Source organism: Mauremys reevesii, linkage group 9 (assembly GCF_016161935.1).
Source record: "Mauremys reevesii isolate NIE-2019 linkage group 9, ASM1616193v1, whole genome shotgun sequence".
In the NCBI taxonomy this organism is placed as follows: Eukaryota; Metazoa; Chordata; order Testudines; family Geoemydidae; genus Mauremys; species Mauremys reevesii.
The window spans coordinates 21,165,365-21,180,839 of record NC_052631.1 but is presented as its reverse complement, the minus strand read 5'-3'; the positions used below and the strand labels follow the sequence as shown (position 1 = coordinate 21,180,839).

Here is a 15,475-nt window from a genome sequence, read left to right as displayed (position 1 = left end):
ATTTCCACGCCATCCAGCCCCTACTCCAGCCTGCATCTGCTCCTGCCTCAGCTGGCCAGTCAGCAACTCTGACAGGGAGTAAGAGAGCATTGCCTCTGGGGAACTGGCCCTGCGTTCCCTGGAATAGTATGTGCTGCACTTCCTGTTTGTCTGGGAGGCAGACAGGTCACAGGTAGGGTGTCCCCACTGAGATGCTGTTCACCACTGAGCTGTGCAAATCCCATTCATGATCAGTGGCAAAATGCCTGCTGAGACTGGCTGCCAATGAATTCTGGGTTCCTGGAGTCCATTGCCAATAGGGTGATGTGGTGCTTGATATACCAGTTGCATAAATGGGGGAATGGATCTTCCTCCAACCTGTTTATGTAGAATATGCTTGTCATATTGCCTGACATTATGAGAATGTGGTGAGACTGGATTAATAGTAAGAATGCCCTGCATGATTCTTGGAGTGTTCTGAGCTCCAGAGGTTTATTGTATCCTGATTTCCCAGGGTGCGCAAGTGTCCAGTGCTGTTAGACCATCCATGTAAGCCCCCCAACCTACCAATGAGGCATCTGCAATTATTATTCTGTCAGGTCTGGGGCATAGGAAAGGAACATGCACACACGCTTGTGCAAGATCTTTCCACCAAGTCAGAGAGATCCTTGCCTTGGTGCAGATTATCACTACAATATTCATGCTGTTTGCGCTCAATGTATATTCTGTTCAAAGCCAAGCATGCAAGCATCAGAAGTGGAGTCTGGTGAACAGTGTTACGTAAATACATAATACCATGTGACCCATGAGAATAAGGTAAATCTGGACCAATGCCTGACAGTTGTGCATAACCTGATCTATCGGGATGCCCATGGCTGGAATCTGTCCACAGTAAGATATGCCCTTGCTCTGATTGAGTCTAACATCACTTTTATTAGATCTATAGTCTGGGTTGGAGCCAGAGTAGACATTTCCATGTTCACAGAGATTCCCAGGGATGCCTGTAGATGGAGTAGCAATGGAATACTTGTTATGACTTCTGGACATATCTTGCCTGTGAGAAGCCAGTCATCTAGATATTTGAATATTGATGAGAAAGTATGAGTCTTTCATATTGAGAGCTGTGAACTACATGTCTTTTTCTAGGAATGGTATTATCGATGATCATGTAGAATTTTAACTTGCAATTAGAGACACTGAGTTACCACAGGCCAAGAATGGGTCTCCATTCTCCTGTTGTTTTGGGGACTAGAAAATATTTGAAATAAATCCTTTTACTTAAGGCTGAAGCAGTACCCACTCTATTGCTCCTTATTGGAGGAGGGATTCTAACTCCTGAAGGAGGAATTCCTCGTGAGACTAGTCCCTGAAGAGGCATGGGGAAAGAGGTTTTGTAGGAGATGGGGAGAGAAACTCTATGACATAGCTGGAATGGATTATATTCAGTACCCATATGTCTGTTTTTGTTCTCCAGTTGTGGGAAATTTGTGCTAAATGTTCTCCAAATCAGACCTTGGAACCAGGTGGAGATAGCATCAACATTGGTTCACAGCTCACAAGCATCTGGGGGGTGGCGAGGGGAAGATGGGTAGCTGCAGTACAGGTGAATGGGGAAAGCTATCTCAATTTTTGCACCTTCTGCCATTTGTGAGGTGGCTTGTAAGACTGCAGGTGGTAGAAGAGCCATGGTAAAGACCTCATCTTGTAAGAGTGCTCATGATTCTTCCTCTTCAGGGTTAGGAGTGGAGGGTTGCTGTGGAGTGTTTTACTGAATGCAAAGACTCCTCTTTCTTCTGGTTGAAAAGATTAACTTTATCAAAAGGCAAGTCCTGCATGGTGTGCTGTACTTACTTTGTGAACACCAAAGAGTGTAGCCACGTTTCCCAGTGTATGCCTATAGCAGTTGTCATGGATCTTGATGCAGTATCAGCAGTGTCAACTGCTGCTTGTAACAAGTTCTTCCCACGAATATGTCCTTGTCAATAAGGGCTTGAAATTGAACCCTATCCTCCTAGGTAACTTGCCTTTATAGTCCAGGAACATAGAATAATAAAAACTCATATTTTGCCAGCTCTGCTTGATAGTTGGAAATTCTAAAATAAGGGCTGGTAGAACTAAACACCTTTCTTCTCATCCGATCTAAACCTTTGGCTCTAAGTCCCAGGCCAGGGGAACTGGAGGATTCACCGGGGTGGGAATTATAACTAACCACTATCTAAACTTATTACACTATTAACAATATCAACTAATTGTATGAAAACATGGAAATATCTATAGAAAAAAAGTCAAATAGAGGGTCAGTTCCAGACACTGGAGTCCAACTCATGCCATGGAATTGTATGAAAGAACTGGAGAGGCATCAGTCCACATTGCTCCTTTTGCCCTTGGCATAAAACACAAGGAGAGCAAGGGCGCATGCGTGGACCAACAGACACTACTTGCTAGAATTCTCTGATCTCAGGCACATGGAGCACTTGTGAACTCCAAGAGGAATACACACAGAGACCAGCATTCAAAAAAGAACAGTTACTTACCCTATAGTAACAGAGGTTCTTTAAGATATGTTGCCTAAAGATTCCACTGTCTGTGCAGATGCACCCCATGTACATAGACTGGATTGGATTTTTTTGAATAGCAGTGTCTGCTGTGGCTGTGCTTGCACTCTGTACACCCTCTCACTTCCCATAGCAGGAAGTATAATGGGCAGGGTAGCAGCAAACCGCGCTCACTTCCTTCACTAGTAAGAATCCCAGGAGCAGGAATCTAATCACCATGGACAGAGGGTGGGATTGAGTTGTGTTGTCAAAACACATTCTCAAAGAGCTACAGTTAGGATCAGCAACAGTTCTTTCTTCTTCAAGTGACTGTCCACAGAGATTCTACTCATGGTGACTGACAAGCAGTTATCCCAGTGTCAGAAGGTGAATGTGTTGAGGTCTACTTGAAGAGTGACTCCAGGACTGCCCTATCAAAGTTCATATCCAACCTGAAAGCCTGCACCAGGGAATAATGGAAGAATAATGGAATCTCTGAACCAAACTCCACATTGCTGCTCTGTATATTTCTGATTGAGGACATTCACCAGACAGGCCATGGAGACTTCCAGGGTAGAGGTGGAGTGAACCCTACCTTGCCGTGTGTGTGTGTGTGTGTGTGTGTGTGTGTCTTTCCTGGGGTATAATAAAAGCCTTAATACACTGAGAGGACCATTTAGATATTCTCTTGGACAGTGGTTTTCAAAGCCCTGTCATACAGCAAGCCTCAGAGTGTGATTCCCCCCTTTATAAATTTAAAGTGGTGGGGGACTTAATTTAATGGGAGCTTGGGGCTTTCAGTTTGAGAACCCCTACTCTAGGAAGATACTGGTTAACCGTAACCCTTTCAGCAAATGCCACAAAGCATCTACGTTTGTATCTGAATGGTTTGGTTCTGTCCAAATAAAAAGATAATGTTCTCGCAACATTCAACGTGTGGTGTTTTTCACTCAGAGAGGGATGTGGTTTCAGGAAGAAAACTGGGAGGTGAATAGACTAATTGATGTGAAATCTGAGACCACTTTAGGCAGAACCTTCAGGTGAGGCCTGGATTCTGTCTTTGTGGACGAGTGTATATGGTGGGTCTGCCCTGAAAGTCTGAATCTCTCCTATCCATCTAGCAGACACGATAGCCACCAGGAAGGCAGTTTTCATTGGAAGGTGGTAGAAACAGCACGTAGCCACAAGCTCAAATGGGGAACCCATCAGTCCTGTCAGTACCAAGGTGTGGTCCCATGATGGATGGATCTCTGGAATGGATGGAAACATATTAATGAGCCCTTTGAGAAATCGCACCACCACTGGGTGCGAGAAAACAATGTATCCCCAAACAGGGGGTAACCAGTAGATACTGTTGCTAGATGCATCCAAATCAAAATAAGAATCTAATTTTGCGGGGGCAGGAGGGATAGCTCAGTGGTTTGAGCATTGGCCTGCTAAACCCAGGGTTGTGAGTTCAGTCCTTGAGGGGGCCACTTAGGGATCTGGGGCAAAAATTGGTCCTGCTAGTGAAGGCAGGGGGCTGGACTCAATGACCTTTCAAGGACCCTTCCAGTTCTAGGAGATAGGTCTATCTCCAATTATTATTTTTATTTTATTTTTTAAAGGGAGTAAATATTCTAACATAGCATGTTACTGGTGAAAGTTAATGTTACATTGCCAGAAGAGACTCTCTTCAATTTGATCTATGAGGTAACCTGGTTCAGGGTTTCCTGCTGTGAATGAGAATGTCCTGCTTGAAGCTGAGCAGCTTCCCTCTCTAGGAGTCATCCCACCAACATCCCAGGTGTTCAGGTGCAGGGACAGCATATCCAGAGAAGGGATGTGCCCATTGTTTTGTGAGATCAAGTCTGACAAGACTGGTTAGGTGACAGACCATTCAATGGAAAGGTTCACTAGCTCAGAGAACAAAAACTGCTTGGCCTATGCTGGAGACAGGGTGAATAAAAAAACCCACTGATTTAAAAAACATAATTTTTAAAATGTTAATTAAATACAGATTTTTTTGTTAGTTTGTGTTACAAATAAACTAATTTAAAATTACATTTGAAATTGAAAATCTATGTTGAGGCCTAAATTTATTATAATCTATTAAAATAATCTAAATTAAATACACAAAATAATATGTAGCAGTACACGTTTCCTGCCAAATTTTCCAGAAAGTCAAACCACTGAACTGATGGAAGTCTCTGGCTAAAGACCTGGAATCAGAGTTGGTTGAAGTGCTAAACATTATCAAAATGTTTTGAGTTTAAAACTAAGGATGTATTATCTGGAGTTAGTGAATTGAACTGGTTGTTGCTGGTCACCATGTCCTGCAAGGTTTTAGACTAGTAGATCTCAACCTTACACCGAGTTTCTACAGCTTTTGACAGCAGTAGCCTTTCTGTAGGTCCACAGAGAATATGTTTTTTTACAGTCTATTCAACTAGATCACTTCAGTGACTAGTTCATTCAAAGTTAAGAAACCAATCTGGTGCTAAAAAGCAGGAAAGCTTATTTTCCACTAAAAATCTAGGAGTAAAAACAAGGTGTGAGAGTATGAGATCTAGTAGTCTAAAACTGTAGGTGACACATGGGGAGGGGCAGGGAATATGGGAGTCAAGTGTCATTCCCCCAGATTTCTGCTTGGCCTGCCAGGTTAGAGGGGGAGAGGCTCCCTTCTCCTGCTGCACCTGGGGCCCAGCATGCTCGGCCCCTCTTCCTCGCAGCTGGGCCTGGGTGGGGAGCAGGACCAGCCACTGCTCACACTGGCCGCTCTGGGTCGCTGCTCTGTACAGCACAGTAGCTGCCTGAGATAGATTAAGAGAGCATGGCTGGCTCTCTTAATCTATCTCAGGCACCTGCTGAGATGTGTCCTCCCCTTCAGATTGTGACCCACACACGAGTTGTCTATGTCTAAAACCTTGAAGGATATGGTGACCAGAAACATCAGTTACATTTGCTAGACTCATAGACTCATAGACTTTAAGGTCAGAAGGGACCATTATGATCATCTAGTATGACCTCCTGCACAATGCAGGCCACACAATCTCACCCATCCACTTCTATAACAAACCCACTAACCACAGATATGTTCTTAGTTTTAAAAGTAAAACATTTTGATAATGTTTTTCTTATGTATCAAGCACATTTAAGGTAACTTTACTCAATAAAAACATAATACAATGATGTTTTTGTACATTTTTAATTGAATTTGAATTTCCATCCAAATATAGCTTGACACAAATTGCAAGCAAAAATTTAATCATCATCTAGTAAAAAGTTAAGCTACATAATTGTTTAAATAAATGCGTATGGATATAGAGTGACCTCCTGGTTAGTAAAAAGAAGGACCAAATTTAGTGCAGTGATTATATTTAGCTGCAAAACAACTATTTTAATAGTTATGAGCCAATGAGCATCAACTTATCTTTAGGAAAATAACTAAAAAGTACAAATGCAAAAGGTGATTAAAATCTATGATTTAAATAAAGGTTTCACCTGATTTAAATCATGAATAAAATTGGTGATTATATCACTTTTTATTTAAATCAACCCATCCTGACTAGTGGCAGAACAATACCACAACTAGCATCTTCTCTTAGTTTCCTCAAAGTTGTGGGTATTTTGGGGATACAAGGAAAAGCTAGAGGTCCATGGGAACCGAAAATAATCTGATATGAAGCCTTAGCTTGCACTTCCTTTGGAGCAATACATTTGGCAGTAAGAATCCTTGCAAACAGGTCCACCTGTGGAAACCACCATCTCCAAAGTCCTTCTGGATGTCTTCTGGTCTCGAGGGACAACTTGTGGTTCCCAGGCCTCTACTAACGCAGTCTGCCAGTGTGTTCTAGAGGCTCCGGAGCTGCGGACCCACTGATGTAATGTGATGTTCAATGTACTAGTCCCAAAGTCTCAAGAGGGGAGGATTTAGTACTTTTGCCAGTTGATGGAGTGCACCACCGTGTATTGTTCATGAGGACATGAATCATCAGGCCTTTGAGTAGGGGTGGGAAGGCCTTGTATAAGAATCTGATAGCCTTGAGTTCCAAGACATTTATGTGGAGGGTGATCTCCTGAGACAACCATCTCCCCAGAATCTTCAGCCATGCTATATGAGTTCCCCCAAACCTTGAATGGAAGAGTCCATGGCCAGTATCTTGGCTGGCTGTGCCAGTAAGAAGGACATTCCTTTATATACCTGGGTTGGATAAAACCATCGGTTTAAGGAGGAGAGAACACCGTAAGGTTTGTAACCAGTGGTCCATGGTGGGTCTTTTTGGCAGATATATAGATCTCAACGACCCATGCAGAAGGCATAAGTGAAGTCACGTGGCAAGTCCTCATCTGAGTGCTGAGGTGAGACCATAATTGATTGATTTAGTCTATTGTAGTAAGAAATCTATTGATGGAGATCAACATCAGGGGGCAGGTGTGAAACAGAGGCCAACTGGTGCCAACTTCCAAAGAGGTCACTATTCTGTGTCAGCAACACTTATTAGGCCTGAAAAACTCACTACACATAACACATTGCTTTCATAGTATTTACCTATAAAATAGGTCTGAGGCAGTGGTCCCCAACCTTTTTTGTCTGGCGGGCGCCAGACGACGAGCCACGGAGGACCGTGGTGGCGGATGAGCATCTGCCGAAATTCTGCCGACAAGTGGCAACGTCAGTAGGTGTCGCCGCCAAAATGCCGCTGACAAGCTGCATCATCCAGAGGCGTCGCCGCCAAAATGCCGCCGATTTTCGGCGGTATTTCGGTGGCAACGCCTCTGGATGACACAGCTTGTCGGCAGCATTTTGGCGGATGCTCGTCCGCCGGCCAGTACACGGGTGCACTTAGACACCCCGGCGGGCGCCATGGTGCCCGCAGGCACCACATTGGAGACCCCTGGTTTGAGGTATCAAATGAAAGCTCATATGATACTGGTCATCATAAGCATTGCAAGATGTATATAAGGTCAATGTGTAAGGAGTCATATGTACTTTCCAAAAATGTTTTAAACTGTGTCAACAGGCAGGGTTGGCAAGCTGCTTTTACCAAAGGGACATGGAATCACCCGCCTCAATTCATATGTAGATCAAGCATTGTAAACACAAACACAAAATAGGCCCCATTTACATGTGAAAGTTAATAGGAGAAACAGGTGGACAGGGTGGACCCAACACTTCAGGAGGAAAAGCACAGGGAGTCATCCTGAGTCTGGGGGACAAAAACAGTAGACTTTAGGGAATAAGAGGATGGCACAAAGACCCCTCATTTATCCTGCACTTGAGGGGATAACCAGGCAGTGAAAACAGGATCTCAACCAACTGCAGTTTAAATGCTGCAAGAAAGAGCTTAAGTGACAAATTACTTTAGACAACATAAGCCTGTTAAACTTAAGTGTTAGTCTAGTAGAAGCATGTTATACTTTTGTTTTATTTGTGACCTATTGTTCTTATTACCCTCAGCTCACTATCTCTTAAATCTTTACTTTTGTTAATAAACTTGTATTTGTTTTTACTACAAATAGATTACAGTGCTGTGTTATATTGGAACAGACAGTTGAATCAAACAAGCTGGAGAGTGCATGTGTGTTTGTACACTATTCCCTTGAGGGGGAAAGAGAGAGTGTGTGCGTGCATGCACTATTCCTTTGGACGGAGGGAAAAGAGAGAGAGAGTGTGTGTATACACACACTATTCTCTTGGGAGTAGTGAACCTGTTAACTACTATGAGTGCCCAGTGATAGGAGCTGGACACTTAAGAGGGGGCACTTTCAGAGTGGCTCAGGACCTGAGTGCACCTATAGTTAACCAGGAAGGGAAAGTAGGGGCAGGCAGACTTCTGAGGTGAGTGCTTGAATGGCTGAAGAACTGACCATGTCGGGGAGCTGACATCCAGCTACCACAAAAAAGATTCCCTCACACTGGAGGAAGGGGAGTAACAAAGTGACTTTCAGTCCAGGGCACCCTGAGAAATGGTCACAATTATTCCGATTTTATATAAACCGGTTTTGTAAAACAGATTGTATAAAGTCGAGTGCATGCGGCCACACGAAGCACATTAATTCGGCGGTGTGTGTCCATGTACCAAGGCTAGCGTCGATTTTCGGAGCGTTGCACTGTGGGTAGCTATCCCGTAGCTATCCCATAGTTCCCGCAGTCTCCCCTGCCCACTAGAATTCTGGGTTGAGATCCCAATGCAAAAACAGTGTTGCGGGTGATTCTGGGTAAATATCGTCACTCAATCCTTCCTCCGGGAAAGCAACGGCAGACAATCATTTCGTGCCCTTTTTCCCTGGACTGCCGTGGCAGTTGCCATAGCATGGCAATCATGGAGCCTGTTTTGCCTTTTGTCACTGTATGTGTACTGGATGCTGCTGACAGACACGGTACTGCACTGCTACACAGCAGCATTTATTTGCCTTTGCAAGGTAGCAGAGACGGTTACCAGTCATATTGCATCGTCTGCCATGCCATTGTAAATCAGTCGTTCTGTACCGTCTGCTGCTATCATGGGTGCTCCTGGCTGGCCTTGCTGAGGTCGGCCGGGGGCGCATAGGCAAAAATGGGAATGACTCCCCGGGTCATTCCCTTCTTATGTTTTGTCTAAAAATAGAGTCAGTCCTGCCTAGAATATGGGGCAAGTGTACTAGAGAACCAGAGAGCTCAGCTGCTCCATGTCAGAGCCCCAAAGATCCCACAGAAATGATGAGCTGCATGCCATTCTAGGGGGTGCACCTGCAACAACCCCACCTGTTGCTTCCCTCCTCCCCCAACCCTCCTGGGCTACCGTGGCAGTGTCCCCCCATTTGTGTGATGAAGTAATAAAGAATGCAGGAATAAGAAACACTGACTTTTTAGTGAGATAAAATGAGGGGGGAGGAAGCCTCCAGCTGCTATGATAGTCCAGACAGTACAGAATCTTTTCTTTAGACATGAAAGGGGGGGGCGGCTGATGGAACTCAGCCCCCAGTTGCTATGATGAGGATGGTTATGAGTCTTAGGCCTGGTCTACACTATGCGTTTAAACCGAATTTAGCAGCGTTAAACCGATTTAACCCTGCACCCATCCACACAATGAGGCCCTTTATATCGATATAAAGGGCTGTTTAAACCGATTTCTGTACTCCTCCCTGACGAGAGGAGTAGCGCTGAAATCAGTATTGCCATGTCAGATTAGGGTTAGTGAAATCGACGGTATTGGCCTCCAGGCGGTATCCCACAGTGCACCACTGTGACCGCTCTGGAAAGCAATCTGAACTCGGATGCACTGGCCAGGTAGACAGGAAAAGCCCCGCGAACTTTTGAATTTCATTTCCTGTTTGCCCAGCGTGGAGCTCTGATCAGCATGGGTGGCGATGCAGTCCCAAATCCAAAAAGAGCTCCAGCACGGACCGAATAAGAGATACTGGATCTGATCGCTGTATGGGGAGACAAATCTGTTCTATCAGAGCTCCGTTACAGAAGACGAAATGACAAAGCATTTGAAAAAATCTCTGGGCTATGATAGACAGAGGCCACAGCAGGGACTCAGCACAGTGCTGCGTGAGAAGCGTAACGGAAAGCCAAAGAATCAAATGGACGCTCGTGGAGGGAGGGAGGGGGGACTGAGGACTCCAGCTATCCCACAGTCCCCGCAGTCTACGGAAAGCATTTGCATTCTTGGCTGGGCTCCAAATGCCTAAGGGGTCAAAAACATTTTCCCGGGTGTTTCAGGGTGTATGTCGTCAATTTACACCCTTCCCCCCCACCGAAAGAAAAGAGAAAAAAATCGTTTCTCGCCTTTTTTCAATGTCACCCTATGTCTACTGCATGCTTTTGGTAGACGGGGTGCTGCAGCGCTAAACCGCAACATCCTCTCCCCTCCCCTCCCCGGTGGCAGACGGTACAGTACAAAAGGACTGATAGCCGTCCTCGTCATCATCCTGTGAGTGCTCCTGGCTGGCCTCGGTGAGGTCGGCCGGGGGCGCCTGGGTAAAAATAGGAATGACTCCTGGTCATTCCCAGCAGGTGGTACAGAACGGCTGGTAACTTGTGTTTCAAAATTGGCATTGCCCCAGAGTCCAGGATGGAGAGGCAATCAAGGAGGAAGCTGAGGCTCATCTGCACTGGAAATGCTGTCTCTTTCTTAGGAGCTTCAAGACATGCTGTTGTGGATAGTGTTGAGTCTAGTGCCTACACCTATAATGTTGTAACTGTTGTCTCGGGAATTTCCTCTTGGGAGCCAGGACACACAGGCCCAGAGATTTCAGTGCAACCCACAAGTCTTTTAAAGTATGCAAGACATTGTTGGTGCTTCTGTTAAAGAGTTTGTTACCCTCAAAGGGCAGTTCTTTTATAGTGACCTGGCCTCACATGGGATCCCTGAAGCCTGAACTAGTAGAATCTCTGCATAGCCAGTGCAGTGGCCATTGATCTGAACATCATATTGGACATGTCAAGAGCCATTTGGAATTGGAGCAAGCAGGGACCCTGGGGATTTTTAACTTTTCTTTGCAACATGGGGCACTGACTGCCTGCTGATACCATCTCACCCAAATCATTCTCACATCTAATCAGTTCCCTGCCATTGGAGGGGTCCTGGGCACTGTCACCTGTTTTCTCCCTGTGGTTCAAAACAATTTAAAGATCCCGAAGACTGAAATGCTTTAGTCTAACCCAAGTTATTGAGCTCAATATAGGGGTAACTGGGTGAAAGTTAAAGGTCTGCGATATGCAGGTGGTCAGACTAGATGATCAAATTGTGGTTTCTGGCCTTAAACTCTATGGAAGTATGAAACAACATTTCTGTGAATTTAGTTTCAAGATTCAGAATGGTGCCTACAGTTTTCAGATGCGATAGGCTTTCAAAGAAGGCTTGCCTCTGAAAGAATACTACCTGATCTAACTTCCAGTGAAGTCAACAGAAAAATTCCCTTTGATTTTAATGGAAGTTGAGTCAAGCCCTAATATCCTGATCTAAGCAACTACCGCCAGATTTAGGGGAAGACACTAGAATATATTATATATAGCTGAAATTAAACATTTAAAACCAAGCTTTAGAAATAAATTAACTTACCTTGCTGTGCTAAAGTGGATCTTAGCATTCCACTTTTAGACCAGATTTTTATTTGTCCATCTTCACCAACTGTAAACAACAGAAAGTCATCATGTTTCTTTCAAAACTCAAAAAAATTAAAATATATGACATTTTAAAATTTAGATACACTTAGGGTTAGTTCTACTTATTTATTCATTTATTTATTTGCTAATTAGAAAGAATGTGTCTTATGGAAAACATATTTAAACTGCTTTTCTGCTGCTGTCATCGCAGCTTCTCTTCCACCCAGAGTCCTGTGGTTATCTGGCCTGACGATGCTTTCTAAGAAGGGAGAGCTCATAATTACCCAACTCTCCCCTAGCTCCACGTCCCCTATTCATCATTACTAGTACTGCTAATTTGTTTACAGTTCAGTAAACCACACCTGATATCCTTAAGTTGCTGTAAATCAAAAGAGAGTAGTATCAGGCCTTTGAGGTTAAACTGGTGATTTATACTTGGTGGATGGTGAAATTTGAGGATAAAATTTGTAGGAACTCTCAACTCTAAAAGCTTGATTTCCATAATTAAATTGCACATTCCCAAAAATCCTAAAGTAGGAAGTCTGAGGGTATGTCTACACTACAAGAGTAGTTCGAATCAACTTAAGTCGAATTTGTGGAATTGACCTTACAAAGTCGAATTTGTGTATCCACACTAAGGACACTAATTCGACTTTGTGAGTCCACACTAACGGGGCAAGCGTCGACTTTGGAAGCGGTGCACTGTGGGAAGCTATCCCACAGTTCCCGCAGTCCCTGCTGCCCATTGGAATGCTGGGTAGAGCCCCCAATGCCTGCTGGGGGAAAAAATGTGTCGAGGGTGGTTTTGGGTAACTGTCATCATTGAACCGTCAATCACGCCCTCCCTCCCTGAAAGCGCCTGCGGGCAATCTGTTCGTGCGCTTTTCTGGTCAGTGACAGCGCGGATGCAACAGCACTGCGAGCATGGAGCCCGCTGCAGTTATGGCCGTTTTCACCTCCTCGCACCTTATCATCCACCTCTTCCACAGTCAGCTGCTGAGAAATCGGGCTACTTTTCAATGGTGCTGCAAGCACTGGTGGACCATAGGGGACGTTTTACCAACATCAACGTCGGGTGGCCAGGCAAGGTTCATGACGCGCGTGTTTTCAGGAACTGTGGTCTGTTTAGACACCTGCAGGAAGGTAGTTTCTTCCCAGACCACAAAATAACTGTTGGGGATGTGCAGATGCCTATAGTGATCCTCGGGGACCCAGCCTACCCGCTAATGCCCTGGCTCATGAAGCCCTATACAGGCGCCTTGGACAGCGACAAGGAACTCTTCAAGTACCTGCGAGCAGTGAGCAGCGTGACCTGTGACTGTTCAGTTTCTTTACAGAGAAGCTGAACCTGCCCCTGTTTCTTTACCCAGTTACTGTTGACTATCCTCTGCAGTTACATACCCTGTTCACCCCGTTTCCCCCACTTCCAACACACGTGTAAAAATAAAATACATGTTCCATTGTTACTTAACAAAGGTTTCTTTATTAATGACTTTGCGTTAAAGGGTTGAAACTGGGACGCAGACTGTGCTGCGTAGGGTGTGCAGTGATGTAAAGACCGCCTCTAAACTCGAGGAATGACAGGCTCCTGCTCCTAAAGCGGTCCGCAGTGCCGGACTGGTTGTTTCAACGGAGCCTGCCATCCCTCCTTTTTGGGATTCTGTGTGCAGGGGCTATGTGACCTTGGCGGAGGAGGACGGATACAGATTCCTCTGCTGCGTGACTCTGCGGTCCGGGACAAGGACCGCTGCATAAGATCTGTAACCGCCCTCCCCCGCTACAAAGTCACGTACCCCCACCCACCTACACAGAACCTGGAAACCACCTCCCATACCGACCAGGGTGCCTACTGACTGCACTGTGTGTGTGACCTGCTGCTGATCCTGCCCCTGTGTCTGTACCCTGGTAAAGATGACCGTCCTATGCAATTACCAACCCCCTTCCCCACCCCACCCTTCAAACACAGTCTTCTGTAAAAAAAACATGACGGAAACAGTAATTAAAAGCAAAGTATTTTTAATAATTAACTAGACAATTAGGGGATGAAACTGGGATTGGGGCTTGGGTGAGTCAGGAAGGGAAGGACTTCTCAAAATTTAGGGTATGAGAGCTTTTGGGTACTTGAGCACTCTGCTAGGGTGCAGTGACAGTTTTCACGGCCCCTGGCGCCCCTCCTTCTGGTTATTTTGGGTGAGGGGGGTATGGGACTTTGTGGCGGGGGAGGGCGGTTGCAGATACACTGCGGGGGGGGGGGGCTCTGTCCTCCTGGCTGCGGTCCTGCAGAACATCCACAAGGCGCCGGAGCGTGTCCGTTTGCTCCCTCATTAGTCCAAGCAGCATTTGAGTCGCCTGCTTGTCTTCCTCACGCCACCTCTCCTCCCGTTCGCTGTGTGAGCGCTGGTACAGAGAGAGGGTCTCCCTCCACTGGCTCTGCTGGTCCGCCTCGGCTCGGGAGCAGCCCATAAGTTCAGTGAACATCTCGTCCCGTGTCTTTTTCTTTTGCCGCCTAATCTTTGCCAGCCTCTGTGAGGGGGATGCTGTGGCAGGTCTGGAGACAGTCGAAGCTGTGTGATGGGAAAAAAGGAGTGAATTCCTTGCAAAGATACATTTTTGCGAACAATGAACGCAGTCTAGTCTGTGTCTGTGAACAAGAGCATGCACAGCACCTATCTCGTGCGCACTCCTGCTGCAGGCAATCTGGAAAGCATAAACTCTGCCCCTGTCCCACCCCATCGCAGTGTCCCCCGACCCTTTGAATTCTGGGTTGAGATCCCAGTGCCTGATGGGGCAAATTTCATTGTTGCGGGTGGTTCTGGGTAAATGTAGTCACTCATTCCTTCCTCCGGAAAAGCAACGGCAGACAATCATTTCGAGCCCGTTTTCCCTGGATTACCCTGGCAGACGCCATAGCGTGGCAACCATGTTTTGCCTTTTGTCACTGTCACCGTATGTGTACTAGATGCCGTGGACAGAGGCGATTCAGCAGCGCTACACAGCAGCATTCATTTGCTTTTGCATGACAGCAGAGATGGTTATCAGCCATACTGTACCATCTACCATGCCATTGTAAATTGGCAATGTGATGACGGTTACCAGTCATATTGCATTATACCTTCTGCTGCTGTCATAGGTGCCCCATGCCGAGATCAGCCGGGGGCGCAAAAGACAAAACTGGGAATGACTCCCCGAGTCAATCCCTCCTTTATGGTATGTAAAAATAGAATAATTCCTGCATAGAATATGGGGCAAGTGTAGTAGAGATCCAGTGTATCAGAGAACCAGAGAGCACAGCCGCTCCGTGTCAGATTATGCAGGAATGATGAGCTGCATGGCATTCACAGGGGGTGCTCCTGCAACAACCCCACCTGTTGCTTCCCTCCTCCCCCAGCCTTCCCGGGCTACCGTTGCAGTGTCCCCTGATTTGTGTGCTGAAGTAATAAAGAATGCAGGAATAAGAAACAGTGACTTGTTAGTGAAATGAAATGAGGGGAAGGCAGCCTCCAGCTTCTATGATTGTCCAGACAGGACATTAAGCAGTGTGGGGGAGAGGAGAACAGCATCCTGCTGCTATGACAGTCCAGGCAGTACAGAATCTTTTCTTTACACATGAAGGGTGGGGGCTGATGGAGCTCAGCCCCTGTTGCTATGATGAAGACAGTTAGCAGGCCGTCTACTTATGGGCTGATGATGAGGACGGGTACCAGTCGTATTGCACTACACCATCTACATCAAGGCTGATGATGACGATGGATATCAGTCATATTGCACCGTCAGCCACCCATGAGGCGGCGGGGGGGGGGGAAAGGATGCTACAGTACAGTGCCGCAGCATCGCGTCTACCAGCAGCATTCAGTACACATAGGGTGACATTTAAGAGTCAAGAGAC

The 15,475-nt window shown here is 45.9% G+C and overlaps 1 protein-coding gene across 6 annotated transcripts in view; it reads right to left on the bottom strand.

The window, feature by feature from the left end:
* IFT80 (intraflagellar transport 80) overlaps nt 1-15,475 on the bottom strand; it is a 168,043-nt gene that overhangs the window by 99,516 nt on the left and 53,052 nt on the right. For all 6 annotated transcript variants that reach the window (XM_039489312.1, XM_039489311.1, XM_039489310.1 and 3 more), the window contains exon 5: nt 11,546-11,614. In XM_039489312.1, the coding sequence (XP_039345246.1) occupies nt 11,546-11,614 (69 nt within the window). The remainder of the gene's footprint in view (nt 1-11,545; nt 11,615-15,475) is intronic.